The sequence below is a fragment of the Muntiacus reevesi genome, chromosome 15, assembly GCF_963930625.1.
Source record: "Muntiacus reevesi chromosome 15, mMunRee1.1, whole genome shotgun sequence".
NCBI lineage: Eukaryota > Metazoa > Chordata > Mammalia > Artiodactyla > Cervidae > Muntiacus > Muntiacus reevesi.
In genome coordinates this window covers 26,343,623-26,362,688 of record NC_089263.1, presented here as the reverse complement: position 1 = coordinate 26,362,688, position 19,066 = coordinate 26,343,623, and the positions used below count along the sequence as shown (strand labels likewise).

The 19,066-nt window shown below is 48.1% G+C and overlaps 1 protein-coding gene across 1 annotated transcript in view; it reads right to left on the bottom strand.

Moving 5' to 3' along the window:
* Window positions 1-19,066, bottom strand: part of APBA2 (amyloid beta precursor protein binding family A member 2) — a 130,853-nt gene that overhangs the window by 22,798 nt on the left and 88,989 nt on the right. The window contains exons 3-5 of the mRNA XM_065906484.1: window positions 17,892-18,878; window positions 4,718-4,798; window positions 3,252-3,288 (exon numbers count right to left, since the gene is read on the bottom strand). Coding sequence (XP_065762556.1) covers window positions 3,252-3,288; window positions 4,718-4,798; window positions 17,892-18,851 — 1,078 coding nt within the window. The 5' untranslated portion in view covers window positions 18,852-18,878. The remainder of the gene's footprint in view (window positions 1-3,251; window positions 3,289-4,717; window positions 4,799-17,891; window positions 18,879-19,066) is intronic.

The window sequence follows — 19,066 nt, the reverse complement described above, 5'->3', positions numbered from 1 at the left end:
TGAGTACAAAAAGCCGCCAAGTGCAGCCCCCAGCCCAACACACTAGATCCCCTGCTCCATCAAGCCCCCATCAAACCTGTGTGTGAAGCAGACTTCAGTGTTCTAGTTTTACAAAGAAGGACAGTCTACGTGGAGTCAAATATTGTGCCCAAGATCACTGTCACTGATCCGGGCACAAAGCATTTCAAAGCCCCTGTCCACAAAGCCCTATGCTGTGACAGGAGACACGGAGCCCACAGGCTGACAGACACACAGTCACAGGCAGGTGTGTCAGGATGGCCCAGAGGGTCTGAGGCAGCTGTCCTCTGAGTCGAATTCTGGAGCAGGGGCAGGAATCAACAAGCCACAGAGGGAGAGGAGAGAGCTCCTCAGGTTGAGGCAAGAGCAGGTGCAAAGGCCCTGAGGTGGCACAGAGATGTGCAAATTGCTGTAGCAGGGGGTGGGCCAATGGTTAGGACAAGTGGAGGTTGTAGAGCAAGGACCAGCCAGATGTGAGAACTCTGGGGGCACGCTCAGGACTATCACTACAGGGTATCATTCAGGAAACCTTTGCAGAGTAACTAAGGCAGCAGATAGGCAAACAGCAGAGGGGAAGGAGGGAGAAGAGCTGGGAGGTTACTGCAGGAGTCCTAGCAAGTAAGTGATGATAATGATGGTGATGATTATAGTGGTGATGGTGGTGCTGGTAGAATGAAGATGTTGGTGGTGGTGGTGGGGTGGTGATGATGATGGTGGTGTGGAATAGGACAAATGGACAGCAACAGACTGATTCACCCAGGAGGTTCAATCAGCAAGACCTGGAAGGGGCCTGGAGGAAGAAGGCTGGAAAGCTGGCTATAGACAAGGCTGGATGAATGGAGCTGCTATTAGTCCACTGAGGAGAGAGCCCTGGGAGAGGGCAGCAGGGCTTCTAAGGAAATTTAGTGGCAGGAGCCCAGAGGTCCCCAAAAGAAACTCAGGAGTCCTGGGGAAGTGCATGTAAAGTGCTGGGGAAGTGCTAAGTAAAGCTGCAGGCATGCTCTGTCCAGAAGTTCTTCTCTATCTCAAGTAACACACACTTGATCACCAGGACAAACCCACAAGGCTGCTCATTGCTATGCCAACCATAAATCCAAAATTGAATAACCATCAATCCATTAATCCAGGGGTGCTGATTAATACCCCGTCATACAGCCACATGACTGACATCCTGTGTTGCCACCTGAATAAGCAGGTGGAGCTCCAATTGCTGTCTCTGCCAAGACATGAAATCTACGAAGAAGTAAGGGAAGAAGTGCAGATCCAGGTGGCCAGTGCAACATCTAATTTAAGAAAAAGGTCTAAAATCAACTACACTTCAATAAAATATTTTTTAAAGTTCTATATATAGACTCACTGGGCTTCCCCAGTGATGCTAGTAGTAAAGAACCTGCCTGCCGACGCAGGAGACATAAGAGATGTGGGTTCAATCCCTGGGTCGAGAAGATCCTCTGGAGGAGGGCATGGCAACCCACTCCAGTATTCTTGCCTGGAGAATCCCATGGGCAGAAGAGTCTGGCAGGCTATAGTTCATTGGGTTGCAAAGAGTCAGACATGTTTAAAGCGACTTAGCACATAAACTTATATACACTCTGAAAATTTCTGGCAAGATTCATAAGAAATTTGACAGTGGCTTCCAGCACAGAGAGGGATTAGGGGTCTGGGCCATACAGATAGAAACGGGGAAGGCACACAGGGATTTCCGGGTTAGAAAAAAATTTTGCATTCTTATGACACTTGGCATGGTCCAAGCGCTATTCAGAAAAAGCTTAACAAACCTCTACTAGTAAATAAATGCCCCAGTTTTAAAACATGTCCAAGCCCCATTCACACTGACCAAACTGAGTCCTGGAGACAAGATCTAACATGGTTTTGTCTGTTTCTAACAAGGACAAGTCTTTTGGGTCTTCCTAAGTCCTGTCTAGGATGCTCTGATCCCTCCTGACTCCCATCTTTCGGCCAACAGCACCCTGGACCAACGGGGCCCCCGTGTCCACCCAGGCCTGCTCTGGGCTCAGGAGTATTGGCCTGTCAAAGGCTAATGGGGAGGTGAGCGCTGCCTTTGGTTTAGGAGTCTTATCTGGAAAGATTCACTCCAATTACTTATTTTAAGAGCAAATCAAGGCTCAGATCTGAAGTGCCCACTCTATGAAAACACCCAAATGGCTTCATCACCACCGTGAGGACCCCTCAGGTAAGGAATTTGAGGACTTCAGTTTCCCAGGTATTTTAGTTCTTTATTTAAAAAGAAAACCAGGATACCAAAGGTTTAAGTTATTTATCTCTGACTATCAATTAACCTTGCTCCCATAAACATTCATAAAAATCAATTACCAGCTTATTGAAAAAATTAATAAAATTGACATCATTGATTGTAACCCTCTAGCAAGAGCAGGAATAGGCCTCCAGGCAAAGAGAAAGATCGTTAATTTAAGAGGTTCTTCATGTGGTTGGTCAGAGGGTATCCTAAAGGTGTTGCCAGGGGTTCCCTGATGCCCTTCAGACAAGAACCAAGCAGGTATGTTCCCCACATCAAAACTGACACAGAACAGATCAGCTGGGGGTTTTCATTGAATATTCAAATGCGATCGTAACCTCCTCAAAAGAGACAGGAGAGGAGAAGGAAATAAAGTGTCTTTAAAAAAAAAAAAAAACAGCAGCTTGAATTTGGATGCAATTATATCCACCCTAAATCAGAAGAGTTAGATCACAATTAGCTGCTTATAAAGACACATTTCAACCTATTAATTTAAACATCAGTGTCATGTGTGAGGCCATTACTGAAGGTATAATTAAATGGGATGTTCTATGTGTGTGAGTGCTAAGTTGCTCAGTTGTGTCCAACTCTTTGCAACCCTATGAACCCTAGCTCGCCAGGCTCTTCTGTCCAGGAGATGTTCTAGGCAAGAACACTGGAGCAGGTTGCCACGCCCTCCGCCAGAGGATCTTCCCAACCCAGGGATCGAATCCATGTTTCTTACATCTCCTGCATTGACAGGTGGGTTCTCTACCACTAGTGCCACCTGGGAAGCCTAAGATGTTCTACTGTTTCCTAATCAGTTGAACCTCTCACAGATGACATGAGACCTCGCACCTTGCCTTATTACAGAACTGCTCCCCTGGAAGGGGTGCTTTATGCACAATCTTTGTAGGAGAAAACCAGAAGTCAAAGTCCCATTCACATTGACATAAAAATGCAACTGCCCCCTCAGAGGGAAAATTCAATCACTTACCAGCCACAAAACTGGGAAATGATGCCACCTTCTTTGTCTGTTAGGAAATATGAAAACACACACACACAACAGTTGTAAGCAGTTGGCCCATAAAATCTAAGCTGAAACCATAATGTGACAAGCTTGACCCCGTGACCAGGGACCAGTCTCCCCAAGAAATCAGTTCCTTATAGCAAAGCATTGTCTTTCGGGCTCTATGATGTTTGAGTGGGGTGTATGTTAACAATTCTCATGGGAAAACCTGGGGTACAAAAGGCCGTCAGCTGAGACCTAGGGACCCCCAGACTAGCACATCACTGCTGAAAGGAAAACACCTAGTGGTTCTCCAACTGGTGGGCATGAGAATTCCCAGACACGTTTGTTTATCTTTTGGCCACACCACACAGCATGTGGGATCTTAGTTCCCTGATCAGGGCTCAAGCTTGTGCCCTCTGCAGTGGAAGGTCAGAGTCTTTACCACTGAAGGGAAGTCCCCACAGGCACATCTTTAAAAGCAAGATGAAAGAGGGACTTCCCTGGAGATCCAGGTTAGGACTCCCCACTGGCATCAATGACTCAATGGACAAGAGTTTGAGCAAACTCTGGGATAGTAAAGGACAGGGAAGCCTGGCATGCTGCAGTCCATAGGGTCGCAAAGAGTCAGACATGACTTAGTGACTGAACAATAACAACTTCCATTGCAGGGGGCACATGTTGATTCTTGGTTGGGGAACTAAGATTCCACATGCCGGGCGGAGAAGCCATAAATAAATACATACATAAAAATTTTTTTCAATAAAAGCAAGATGAAGGAGATCAGACACCACTGCATGAGTGACCATAGTTACTTCATCCAAGTTACAAAACCTCATCCAAACCATGCTTTCCAGATAAGGGAAAGAACTTGCTTGAGGCCTCATTCTAACAACCTCCCCATCAGTGCAGTGGGAGTTTACACGGGATTGTTTTTAAAATCCACATAGTTGGTTTAAAACAGTGCTTACGGCAATTTCTGTAGACATTTCTGGTTCTCACAACCTAAGGAGAAGGGTTACTACCAGCACCAAGTTGGGAGAGGCCGGGAATGCATCTAAACATCCTGTGGTGCCAGGGACATTCCCCCACAACAAAGAAGGAGCTGGCCCCAGATATCCATGTTGCTACTACACTTGAGTAATCCTGCTTTAGAACATGATGGTCAGTGGGGTGGACTGAGCCTCCATCAAATTGGGGAGCACCAATGAGCCCCATGCACCAGAAGCAACACAGGAGCGCACGGCAGCGGGGGCCTGAGTCAATAGAAAAGGGACTTCCCTTCCTCCTCCAGGGCCGCCTCCTCCTGCAGGGCCACCTGGCTTTGCTTGTCAGGACTCCCTTCTCCTAGGCACTGGGTGGGACAAGAGCCCTGTCCCACCCACATGGAATGGTGAGCCCTTGGGGACAGGGCAGGCAGCTCCCATGTCAAGGCCCTGGGTCAGAACTCTCACCTCTGGGATGTTGTTATTGTCAACCGGTCCATTGAGATCAGAGCGCTGTTGCTTTCTTGACTGCTCCAAACCATTGCAAACCTAGAAAATGGAAAGTTAAAGATACAGATGAGGTCTTCACATGTTAGAAAAAATTTTGAAATGACTTTAAAATTACTTTAAAATAAATAAAATAAAAAATTTTTAAAAGAAACCAAGATACAAAACTGGAGATATGATACAATTTTGTAAAATGTATGTGTACATAGGTATGTGTGGGTGCACACACATACAATTTAACTTTTCTGTCAGTAACATGTAGACTTTCATACACCTCAAAAGTTATGTGAATCATAGTTTCTAATTTTATTGTTTATTATTATTTTCAATTGTGGCAAAGTGCATATGACAGAAAATTTGTGACTGTAACCATCTAAGTGTCCCAGTTCAGGGGCAACTAAGTACTTTCACCTAAATGGGCAACATCACCATCCATCTCCAGAACTCTCATCATCTGAAAAAACTGAAACTCTGTCCCCATCAAATACTAACTTCCTATTCCTGCCTCCCCCAGCCCTGGGCACCCACCAGTTATCTCTATGAATGTACTCAAAGGAACTCATATAAATGGACGCATATAAGATTTGTATTTTACATGACTGGTTTGCTTCACTGAGCATCATGTCCTCAAGGTTCATTCCTGTTGAAGAAGGTGTCAGAATGTCCTTCCTTTTAAAAGCTGAATAATATTCCATCTTTTATAAAGACCACATTTTGTTCATCCATTCATCTGTCCATAGACACCTGAATAGATTCCATCTTTTTATTATTGTGAATAATGCTGCTAAAAACATGGGTGTACAGCTACCTCTTAGCGTTCCTGCCTTCAGTTCTTTATGTGTGTGTGTATACATGTATATATATATATATATATATATATATATATACACACCCAGAGGGGCTTCCCAGGTGGTGCTAGCGGTAAAGACTCGGCCTGTCAATGCAGGAGACGTAGGAGATGCAGAGACGCAGGTTCAGTCCCTGGGTTGGGAAGACCTCCTAGAGAAGGAAGTGGCAACCCCCTCCAGTATTCTTGCCTGGAGAATCCCATGGACAGAGGAGCCTGGAGGGCTACAGTCCATGCAGCTACAAAGAGTCAGACACGACTGAGCCTGAGCATTAAATGTGACAGATTAGGTCCTAGCAGTAGGACTACAGAATCATACCGCAATTTTACCTCTAATCTTTGGAGGAACTACATACTGTTTTCCACAGCAGCTAAACCATTTTATATTCCCAGCAAGTGTCCAAAGGTTAAAATTATGTTTCTAAAAAACCCTTAATTCTTAGTTCAATGCAAATTCTAAAATCCAAATTATTTAGTTAGAGCAAAATAATCTACTGCAAGAGGGGGAAAATGCCCCAAAGACACGTCATAAGTCTTCTCTTAAAGAAGACACCCATCCAAAATTCTACTTAGTTCAATAAACAAATTTAAAGTTGAGTTATATTTTCTCTACTTAACACCCTATGTTTACATGTGTGCTAAGTTGCTTCAGTAGTGTCCGACTCTTTGTGACCCCATGGACTGTAGCCTACCAGGCTTCTCTGTCCATGGGATTCTCCAGGCAAGAATATTGGAATGGGCTGCCATTTCCTCCTCCAGGGGATCTTCCCGACCCAGGGACCGAACCTGCATTTCCTGCATTGGCAGCTGGATTCTTTACCACTAGCACTACCTTTGGAAGCCCTCAGTGCCCCGTACCATCCAGAAAATCTCCCCAGATCCAAGAACTGAAACTGCTGTCCAAACCCCAAAGCATGCTCTGGTGAGCCAGCATCACAATTCAAGTTCCAGAACTTTCCTGAAATAAATTATCAAGCGTCACTTCCCTGGTGTCTTGGCAGTAATGAATCTGCCTACCAATGCAGGGGACACGAGTTCAATTCCTGGTCTGGAAAGATCCTACATGCCATGGAGTAACTAAGGCCCGTGCACCACAACTACTCAGCCTGTGCTCCAGGGCCCGTGCTCCACAAGAGAAGTCACTACCGTGAGAAGCCCTCAGTCAGAGAGTACCCTCTGCTTGCCACAACTAGAGAAAAGCTTGCACGCAGCAACAAAGACCCAGCGCAGCCAAAAATAAATAAAGTATCAAGCAGTAGCAATACGATCACAAGACAGTAGTAAGTTTTATTTACAAATAAATTTATACTATGAACATACACATACATTATACTTATATTTATTTATGAGTAGCTATCTTTTTTTTTTCTTTTAAGGAAGATGGCTGTTTAGGAAAGTGGGTTCTCACCAGACACCTAGCCTGGCTGCATCTTCATCTTGGACTTATAGCCTCAGCCTCCACATTTGACAGAAATAAATGCATGTTGTTTCTAAGTCCCCTGGTTTATGATACTCTGATTTAGCAACCTCAAAGGACTAAAAGATAACACTCTTTCCACAAATGTTACGGTTTGGTCTAGAACCTAATTTTTCTGGCAGGAAGAGGACCATCATGTGGGGTAATAGACTCTCATCGAGGTGTCAGATATATATATGGTGGGGAAACAGTACCTCCAGGACTGCCACCCACCTTGTATCGGGTGCCTATGAGAAATGAAAGAGGTCTCCATTCTGGGGGATGCAGTTTGGGCTTGGCCAGGGAGCTCAGGCTGGTTGGACGTCAGTGCCTCACACCATCCCGCCTCCACCCCAACACCTTAGCATAGGGCCACAGCATGTGGTGACCACAGGCGACACAAGATCTCAGGTCCATGTCTAAGGACAACTTCTCCCCAAAGCTTCCACAGCCTGTACCCTTCCCTCTGGAGCAACATTTCCTTTAACTCCCTTGGACTTCTCATCACCATGGCAACCGCATCTCATGAAAAACAGCCAGAGTTGTTTCCAGAGAGGCAGGGGGTGACTTCTGCTGCTTCTCCTTGGGAAAACCCATCTGGTGCTCCCGTCATCATCTCATGGCAGGGGTGTGGGGCTTGGCAGCAGGTGACACAGCATCCGAAATGAGCATGGTCGGAGGCCCACATGGATGTGGGGTCCTGGCATCTTAGAGGAAGATGCTATTCAATTCTTTGTGCCCTCCCCATGCCAGAGCAGCCAGATGCACCTCAAAATAAAATGCCAGCCAGGGTTATCTCTGACTTTCACAGCCAACATGGACAGCTGGGCCATATCCCTCATTAAGTAACTCCAGTGGATATTCTTGGTGCCACCCACTGGAACCCCTACCAGCCATCACTGGTGAACTGAAACATGCTAATGCAGCAGGACCCCCAAACCTGCCCTTCATGGAGCCCTGAGAGCAGAACACTATCTGGTGGCACAGGCTGGGCACAAAAACGCCAGGACCAGGGCCAGCTGTTCAGGGCAGAGACGACTTGCCTATAAGAAGAATGCACTCATTTGAATAAATGAATAAATACACCCAGGCTTCCCGGGTGGCTCAGTGGTAAAGAATCTGCCTGCCAGTGCAGGAGACATAAGAGACGAGAGTTCTATCCCTAGGTGGGGAATATCCCCTGGAGAAGGAAATGGCAACTCAATCCAGTATTCTTGCCTGAACAACCCCATGGACAGAGGAGCCTGGTGGGCTACAGTCCACGGGGTTGCTGAGTCGGACGTGACTGAGCACACACGCATGCAGACAAAAAACATCCTGGCTCCAGTTGGTGAAACTAAAGCTAGAGCTTTTTAAGTGTGTCAATTCTGATTGTGCCTGCTGGATTAAACTGAAAATCCGGTGAAATAACCCACATGGCTTCGGATGGAATAATGGCAAACAAGCATATGCCTACTCACTCTCGAGTCATCTGGAACAAAAGCCAAGTGTTTCCAAACGTGGTCCTGGATGACATGGGGATGAGAGACATGGAGGGGAGCTCAGACAGGGACAGAGAGCATCGACATAAGGCCAAGGAAGTCACTGCTTCCCACTGGACTGTCCCATTTCCCCCCAGACAGGACTCAGTGTCAGAGAAACCCCAGTGCTGCACTCAGCAAAGGGAGAGCCTTCTCCAGGAATCCTTTCTTGTTTTCAAAGGCATCGGTCAACTGACTCATCAGTCATTCCATCCAAGATGTGCCCTCCTCCGTCCTGCTCAGGGGAGGTGAGGGGGGCATGTAGCTGGGACAGCGACACTGAAGACGCTCCTGTGGGGCCAAGCTGGGGGCATAACCCACAGGGCCGCTGATGGTCTGATCACTGACAGTCTCATCAGTGCCCTCCTCATCTTCTCTGAGAGGCCCTTCAATCCATCCCCTGACAAATGGTGACTCAGAAAAATAATCTGGTTCTGTTCCTCCCATTCCTCTCAGCATTCAGGCCACTCCATGATCTTCACCTGGAGGAGAAGCACTGGATAAAGTCTTCACTCTTATCTCACTTACCCTCCGGGGACAATCACATCTTCTCAAAGCCACCACGGCTACTGCTTAGTTGCTTCAGTCGTGACCAACTCTGTGCCACCCCAAAGACTGCAGCCTGCCAGGCTCCTGTGTCCATGGGATTCTCCAGGCAAGAATACTGGAGTAGGTTGCTATGCCCTCCTCCAGGGGATCTTCCTGACCCAGGGATCGAACCCAGGTCTCCCGCATTGCAGATGGATTCTTTACCATCTGAGCCACCAAGGAAGCCAAATCTCTGGCTTAAGAGAATCATGATGAGATTCACTGGAGAAGCCACTGGGGGCCTGGCCTTACTCTCTGTGGCTTGTCTGATAAAACTTCCTCCACCACCAACACTGGGCCCTTCTGGCATTTCTCAACTCCATCATTCACTCTCCTTTCACAGGGCCCCCCAGGAAGGGGTGGAGGGTACCCTGGGGACAAGACTTTCTGAGTAGAACCATATTTTCCTAAACTGGCCTCTGTGTCTCCATCCTCATTACTGTTTCAAAAATACACTTTGTGAGGCTGCCATAGTGATTCCTCTGATTGATCTGGGCAAAGTAGATTGAAACATTCTGTAAAGGATTCACCATTCTAGATGCCATCAAGAACATTCATGATTCACAGGAAGAGGTCAGAACATCAACAATGACAGGAATTAAGAAGTTGATTCCAACCCTCATGGATAACTTTGAAGGATTCAGACCTGAGTGGAGGAAGTAACTACAGATGTGGTGGCAACCGTAGGAGAACGAGAATTAGAAGTGGAGCCCGAAGATGTTACTGAATTACCGCAATCTCATGATACAGTTTAAAAACATGAGGAATTTGCTTCTTATGGATGAACAAAGAAAATGGTTTCTTGGGAAGGAATCTAATCCTGGTGAAGACACTGTGAAGACTGTTGAAATGACAACAAAGATTTAAAATATTACATAAACTTAGTTGATGAAGCAGTGGCAGAATTCCAAAGTTGGATTGGATTGACTCCAATTTTGAAAGAAATTTTACTGTGGGTAAAAATGCTCTCAAACTGCATTGCATGATACAGAGAAATTGTTTGTGAAAGGAAGAGTCCATCAATTGAGGTAAATTTCACTGTCATCTTATTTTAAGAAATTGCCATGGCCACCCCAGCCTTCAGCAACCACCAGGCTGACCAGTCACCAGCCAGCCACACTGAGGTGAGGCCTTCTGCCTGCAAAAAAGACCCAGAAGGCTCAGATGATACTTAGTATTTTTTAGCAGTAAAGTACTCCTTTATAAAATAATTTTTAAATTTTATTTATTTATTAATTTTGGCTATGCTGGGTCTTCGTTGCTACGCGAGTTTGTCTCTAGTGGCAACAAGCAGGGGCTACTCTCTAGTAGAGGTATTCGGGTTTCTCACTGCAGTAGTTTCTCCTGTTTCAGAGCAGAGGCTCTAGAGTGCCATCTCAGTAGTTGTGGCACACAGGCTTAGTTGCCCTGAGACATGTGGGATCTTCCTGGACCAGGGATCAAGCCTGCATTCACATGAGGATTCTTATCCACTGGACCACCAGGTAAATCCTAAAGTACTCTTAAATTAAGGTATGTACATTGTTTTTTAAATGCTATTGCACACCTAATAGATGACAGTATAGTGTAAACAAAACTTTTGGATGCACCGAGACATCAAAAAATGTATGTGACTCACTTTATTGAGATAGTCACTTAACTGCAGTGGTCTGGCATCAAACCACAATATCTCAGGGGTCTGCTAACACAGAAAGAGCAGATTTGTCAATACCAGGGGCTACAGGGGAGGGGAGATGGGGGACTGACTGCTTGGTCCAGTGGCTAAGACTCCTCACTCCCAATGCAGAGGGCCTGGGTTCAATCCCTGGTCAGGGAACTAGATCCCAAATGCCCCAGCGAAGACCCAGTACAGTCAATAAATACAAACGAATATTTAAAAAATAATAAGCATGGTCTCCTTTAGGGTTGAGGAAAATGTTCTAGAACTGAGTAGTGGTGGTTGTACAACATTGCAGTCGATGTCACTGAATTGTACCCTCTAAAACGGTCAAATCGGTAAATTTCATGTTATGTGTCTATAGCTACACTTTTAAAGTAACAGGGAAAGAAGGAGTAAACAGAGCCCTCAAATGATCAAAAACACTGACTCCGCCTTTGACACCGCTTTCAACTCAGCACTGGATTCCTGCATGGTGGTCACGGCCAGCTGGTACAGGACTAGCCCTCACCAGGGACACAAGGGCCAAGGGGAGGATGCAGGCAGCCCTGATACAGTGATAGGACCACAGACACTTCCCCCTCCCAGACACCTGCCCCCAACCCTGGATGTCACTGTTGGATTCCAGATTCCTTACTGGGGAAGGAGGCGCCCCAACACTCCAGGCAATTACAGGACCAGGGAGCATCACATGTGATTTAGCTCAATTCTCAAAGGAGAAAAAGCCCCATGACCCCTAGGGGCCAGCAGGCTGCTTCTCCCACAGGTTTCATAAGTTTGTTACAAACACACGCCTCCCTGCCAGTAACTGTAAGGTAAGGAGCCCTGTGTGAGCAGTTTAAAGACAGCTTAATGACAGCAGTTTAATGACAGTTTAATGACCCTCCAGGGTGAAGAGCAATCTTTTGGTATTACAACAGGTTCAGGCCAGGGGCTCTCATGAGCCCAGAGACCTTCCCTGCTCCCCCAACCATTCCCCTTTCAGCATAGAGCCCCTCACACATTCTGGGAAAGTGAACATGGCATCAGATAAGTGGATGAAACAAAGGCACCCAGGTCAGAAGGAAACCAGATGAGGATGCTAAGTCAATGTTCAAATTCCAGCTCCAAGACACTTCCCATATTTAGCTTGTCTGTAGAGACTACCATTCCCCACCTAGAACTGCTCAAACCAGCTCTCTGTTCTCTGGACACAAGAAGGAATTCTCTGTTCCAATCAATACTTTTAGTCCTGGATTTCCCTGGCGGCCTGTTAGTGTAGGAGATGTGAGTTTGAACCCTGGTCCGGGAAGATCGCACATGCCATGAGCAGGCCATGGAGCAGCTAAGCCCGTGCACCCCAACTACTGAGCTTGTGCTCTAGAGCCCATGCTCTGCAACAAGAGAAGTCGCCAGGTGAGAAACCCATGTATCATAACTAGAGAGCAGCCCCTCACTCACCACAGCGACAGAAAAGCCTGAGCAGCAATGAAGACCCAGCACAGCCAAAATAAATAAATAAGTCCTAAATAATACTATTGGCAAGTGTGCGTTCAGTCGTGTCCACCTCTTTGCAACCCCGTGGACTGGAGCGTGCCAGGCTCCTCTGTCCATGGAATTTTCCAGACAAGAAATACTGGAGTGGGTTGCCATTTCCTTCTCCAAATAATACTACTAGTCCTAAATAATAAACAACTCAATGTAACTGCCTACAGCTACCAATACTAAATCCTATGACTCCTAATTTGAAAAGCAAGTTTAACCAGGAGATCCCAATAATCTAGTAAACTTCTATTAAATCTACTGCTATGAATGTGCTGTACAGAACATCTAGTTTTCTTAAAGTTGAGAATGAGGAGAGAGTGTTTTCATAGTAAATTTGATAAAATATTTTTCTTTTAACAATACTAACAAGGTACGACCTCAATCATTTCATGTAACCCAGTGGTCTGCATGATCTATGTGAAAGCCAAGCAGGAATAATAATCTGGGGTTCACCCCTCCTCTGCCCTTCCACCCCTGCCAAGGTGGGATCACATCTGTTACTGGACAAGACCCCAGAAGGAGAGAAGGGAAGATGCCCCCTTCTCACTCAGGATGTGGTTGTCTACTCATGGCTCATCTTAATCCTGAATATCCTGAAACCTTCCAGAGATGTGCAGATCCACCCAGTGTCCACAGGCCCACATGAGTGTGGTCAGTTATCTCTCCTGTAGCTCCACCGGTCCTTCGGATAGACAAAGAATGTTTTGTTTGTATGATATGGGTTATAGGTGCTCAGAAAGGCTCAACTTGGTTTCAGATGATTCAAGTTGGCTCAGGCCAGTGAATGGGACAAGAGCCTTTTCTTTTTAGATATACATAAAATAAAATGTATAATTTTAACCAATTTTAGGTGGACAATTAAGTGGCATTAGGTACATGCACACCAATATACAATCATCACACCATCCAACCACAGAACTTTTCATCATCCCCAATGGAAGCTCTGTCTCCCTTAAACACTAACCCCATCCCCCCAAATCCCACCAACCCCCAGTCTGCCTCCATCTCTGTGGGTTTAATTAGTGTAGGTACCTACTTGCGTGAAATCATACAGGATTTGACTTTTTGTGAGGCTATTTTCACTCAGCACAGTGGCCTCAAGGTTCATCCCTGTTGTAGCATTTCCTTTCTTTTTAGGGTTGATTAATATTCCATTGTATTGTATGTAAAAGTCTTTCTTAGATAACTGTAACTGTGGCCCAGAAGAGAAATCAATATTCCCACAAATACTGAAAAGAATGACCAAGCTGAGATCTCTGAATTTGTGCCAAGCAGCCCATATTTTAGGTGACTTAGAATCCTTTGGTTTAATTCCCTGTTTCATTTTTCCTGGCATTTAGAAAGGGGGTTGTACATTATATAAGATATCAGGCAAGAAAAACCTCGGGCAGCAAGTTCACTTCATGACATCTCCCGTGATTTGCAAATTCAACGTAACAAGAAAAACTCTAACCCACCACCACTCGTGTCTGGAGTAGGTTTTGAGGACCAGTGAATGACTACATTACCCCCTCATTTCTTGAAATTAACATTCACATTTCTAAACGTGACCAGCATGCTGTGTTTTATATTCATGGGTCCCCATGAATGAACAAATGAATGAATGAATGCAGAAGAGAATAAACAGATCACAGCAAGGAAGAGCATCTATTCTCAATGGCTTGCCTGGTGGCTCAGATGGTAAAGAATCTGCCTGCAATGCAGGAGATCCAGGTTCGAGAAGATCTGGGTTGGGAAGATGCCCTGGAGGAGGAAATGGCAACCCACTCCAGTATTCTTGCCTGGAGAATTCCACAGACAGAGGAGCCTGGGGGCAGGGGTGGTTACAGTCCATGGGGTCACACGGTTGGACACGACTGAGCTGACACACATAGAGAAGGAAGAAGCAGCCTCAGTGGCCAGAATTCCCCAGAAGCACCCAGAGACCTGGCTCAGGTAGGAGTAGTCTGGGTCTGAGCCCATCTGAGGAAGGCCCTGGGGTGGGTGAGTCTTCAGCAGAGCATAACCGTCCACAGTCAGAGATCCAGAGGCTCCAAGAGTCAATATCAGGGACATGGGTCTCCCAGCCAGCATCCGGGTCTGCTTTGAGGGGAAGCTTGAGACCCAAAGACTAAGAGGGAAGGGTCAGGGGTGGGGCAGGGCTGCACCAGCGGTCAGAATGGGCAATGGAAGCAGAATCTGAGGCCATCTGCAAGTGTTCAGGCTGATGAAGAAAAGGATTGACCAAGGAGGGTAAACAGGCAATGCCCCCAACAGCAATGTCCCTCCAAGCTGATGTAGTGTCCCCCTAGCACTGTCCTGAGCCACAGACCCTCATCCAAAGTCTAGCTCAGGCTCTCTGACCTATCCAGCCTGGCTGCACCCAGCACAGACCAAGTGGCCAGCAGAGGGACAGACCCCACATTTGTGTCAGCACCAAGGACAGCACATGGCCAGCTCAGTCACCATTCCTGAAGGGGACCATCTGTTTGCTGCTGGAACCAACCAGAGGGACCCGACAAGCCCAGATCCAGGCATCCATTCACTCCAGCAGTCTGGGCCTGGGCTTGGTCTCAGGTGGAGAGACCAGCTTGTCTCCTGTGAAGGCTGACAGTGGTCCTGGCAGGGTCTGGAGTTCACTCTCGGTTCTGGGGCACCCTCCTGTGCCACACCTCTCTCTCAGCCTTTCTAAGCTGTTCTGAGTTCTCCTGAGTTGTCCATGGCATGCACTAATGCAGGACTGGGAACTATTCTTGGTTAGCTTCCTATCACCACAGGGCCATGTCTTTTTTAGTCACTAATTAGCACTGACCACGATCTGAGTGCTTTGGGGTGCAAACCCCATGACTGCCTCTGCCACGCTGTTCCATCTCCAAATCTCATGCTCGGCAATGTGGTCTTTCTCCCTGAACAGAAGCTGTTGCTATATATTCTCCTATGGAGCCCTGCACTTTCTGGGGAATATCATGAGAATAATGGATCCCCTGGGATGTGTCTCAAGTTCCTGGAACATGTAGGGGATGCTGATAGTGTTCAGGGATGGAAGATGCAAGGGGGCTGGCACCCTGCCCCAGATCTCCACCCAGTTCTCTGTTGCTGAAATCTGCCCTGGACACACACTGCTGGCACATCCGTGCCATTCGAGTTAAAGCAGTGCAATTCTAGCTCCACACATGGCAGGTGCCCTCTTCCCTGGCACCTGTTCTTATAGATGCTGCCAAACCCATCCCCTCTGTCCCTTACACAGGAGCCTCTGCCCTGGCCATCCACCTGAGATGCTCGGGGCCTTCCCGACATCCTGCCCCTTAGCCCCCTCAAGGTTCCCAGCCCCCTGATGGCCCAGCTCTGTCCCTCTCACATCACCATCCTCAAGCCAGGTCCTTCACTTCCACTTGTTCTCCTGGCCTTGTTACAATCCCTGACCCCTGATATGCTGAGGATACCCATGACCTCCAGGTTTTGCCCCGCCTGGTTAGCTAATTTCCCAAAGCCCCCCTCTAAGACCCAGGGCCACCCCACTTATGACCCACAAGGTAACCTGTCCCCAGGAAGCCTGCCTGGGACTCATGGGCTGGGCGGGGCCTCCGCTAGGCTCCCAGTCCCACCCAGATGGACTAGAGAGTCTCTAGAGAGTCTCTCCCTCTAGAATGAGTTTCTCCATGCAAGCTTAAGTCACTTTCATCTCTGCAGACCAGGGCCTAGCATGTGGCAAGGGCAATTTTCTTGCACCACATGGGAGGGTTTGCAGATGCAGCCAGCCCAGGAGATCAGGAGTGGCCTTAGTGGGAGAGTAGGCTCAGAAGGAATGCCAGTTTGGAAACTCCAGAGCTGCCCCCCCTCAATGGGGGAGGGCTCCCCCACATCCACTAATGCAACAACAGTTTCTTTACAGCCCAAAGCCCCCAGTGCATACACAACTGCCTTGAATGACAGGAATACTCCAAAAATGAAGTCAACTTATGCTTATCAATTAAAAAAAAAAAAATCAAAAGGCATCAAAGGGAAGTTCTAGAAACTTAACAGTGAGTCAACAGGACACTTTGCCCAAACACAAGCTCTCACTTTATATATTTCTCAAATGCATGAACTCTTCTGGGGAAAAAATATTAATGAAGGAATTAAAAATATGAAAGCATATATATACAATGGAATATTACTCAGCCATAAAAAGGAAAGAAATTTGGTCATTTATAGATAGAGATGTGGATGAACCTAGAGAGAGTCATACAGAGTAAAGTAAGTCAGAAAGAGAAAAACAAATACTGTATGTTAACACATATATGTGGGATCGAGAAAAATGGTCCATACAGATGAACCTATCTGCACAGTAGGAATAGAGATGCAGACATAGAGAACAGACTTGTGGACACAGGGGTGAAGGAGAGGATGGGATAAATTGGGAGACTGGAAGTGACATATATACACTATCATCTATAAGATGGATAGCTAGTGGGAAGCTGCTGTATAGCACAGGGAGCTCAGCTCAGTGCTCTGTGATGACCTAGAGGGGCGGGATGGGGGCAGGGGGAGGCTCAAGAGGGAGGGGATACATGCATTTGTATAGCTGATTCACTTTGCCGTATAGCTGAAACTAACACAACAATGTAAAGCAACTATCAGTCACTCAGTCATGTCCGACTCTTTGCAACCCCATGAACCGCAGCACGCCAGGCCTCCCTGTCCATCACCAACTCCCGGAGTTCACCCAAACCCATGTCCATTGAGTCGGTGATGCCATCCAACCATCTCATCCTCTGTTGTCCCCTTCTCCTCCTGCCCTCAATCCTTCCCAGCATCAGCAACTACATCCCAATAAAAAATATGTGAAAGCAATTCATTTTCATTTGTCCACAGAATTAGCCAAATAGAAGTTCCTTTACATGCATCTAATAATCACATCTTCTTTTTATATACACAAGGTTTTTTTGAAAGGCAGCTTTTCAAAAGTGTTTATTACAATATACACTTTACTTTGCTATAATTAAAAGAAAATATAGTTACGCTTAAATCCACTGGCCTCATTAGCATGCATTTCTTCTCCATGTCTCTGTCAAACCTTCAAATAATTATTTGCAAAATAGTTATTTACAGCAAATTTCTGATTACACCAAGGCCCTCAGGCTTTCAGAGAAGTGTCACCAGATTCAACCGCCCCTGTGAAATGCACTCGGGTTGCTGCCCCTTGCCGCTGGACTGTCCCAACCACTGGCCACAGCCGTCTGCACTTGCTGGCAGTACTAGATCCCTGTGACTGACCAAAACCACCCAGAGAGGGGCAACAGTCTCAGCAACCACACCCACACAAGCAGATCCAGAGCAAGCAGGGGAAGGAACCAAGCTCTGCTGCGGGGCTGGGTGTCTGCTGGGAGCCCTGGCTGCCAATCAGCCTCAACAAGATTTCCTCGGCAATTGCTACGGCATCTGATGGGTGAACAGGAGTGGCTGGGAACTCCACACATAACTAAACATGTGGAGAGCTGGCTAGCATTCTGATCTGTGGGCTGCATGGACACCTTTGCTCTCAGCCCCTCCCTCTGCTTCCCCAGGGCCGGCCAGAATCTTACCTCCTCTTGGGGCCACTTGGGCCTCTCCTCCGGGGTCCTGGTCTTGGTCTTGAAGCTCCTCTGAGGGTCGGTGGGGTGCTTGGCCTCGGGAGGGAGGTTCAGCGACTTGGGCCTGCCCTCGTGTCTGCCGGGGCCTCGGCTAGCCTCGGCCTGCGGGCAGGCCTCGGGGGAGTCCCTGGGCCCCGGCTCAGGCCCCCGCGGCGTGCGCTCGGGGCTGGCCTCGCCGCCACTGGTGATACTGCTCATGCTCAGGCTCATCTTGATCTCGGCCACAATCTGGTCGATGTCCTCCTCCTGGTCCTCTGGGTCCCCGTCCCTGCGCCTCGGGCGGTAGGGCGACGTGCTGCCTGCATTCCCATTGGCCTCGGCAGGGTAGTAGTCCTGGTAGGCCTCCTCGCCGGGACAGTAGTGGACGCCCTCTTCCTGGTCCCGGGAGTCCAGGACCGAGGCCTCGTCCTCGGGGACAGAGAGGTGGCCGTCCCGGTAGCCAGGGCTGCCCGGGTCGCTGTGGCCATGTGCGTGCGGGCCCGTGGGCTCCGTCCACTCCTCCACCGCCTCCTGGCACTCGTCTGTCTCCAGGTGGCGCGTGTCGTGAGTCAGGTAGCCCTGCCCGTCACAGTCCGTGCCTTGCAGGTAGCTGTCGTCCTCAGGGCAGTAGCGAATGTAGTAGGTGATGCCCTCCTCCTCTTCGGGCAGCCCCTCGTCATAGTCCTCCTCCTCCGAGGTGTTGTTCACATAGTCGGAGCTGGAGTCCCCATCAGGGCTCTGGTCGGGGCCGCCCTGCTCAGCAGGCACTGGGCTTTCGGGCCGCAGGGCCGCCAGCTCCAGGTCGGTGGGCACGTACTCCTCCAGGGCCAGCTCCGCGTCCTCACTCTCAGGCTCTGGGCCCGGCCTCGCCCTGTGGTCCAGCAGGCTGCTCGCCACGCTCTGACGCTTCCGGTGGGCCATGGTGGGGCTCATACGGCCATCGTCACCAGGAGGCAGCCACTGCAGGGAGGAAGGATGACAGGAGAGTCAGAACCTGGCCTGAGGAGCACGCCCAGGAGATGTAACTTGTGTCCATTCAGATGACAGGACACCCCACCTCAGCTGACTCCGGTGTCAGGATCATTGCAAGCCCTGCCAGAGACAGGAGGGCACCAGGGCTGGAGGAGGAAAAGGGGGCCCTGGTGACT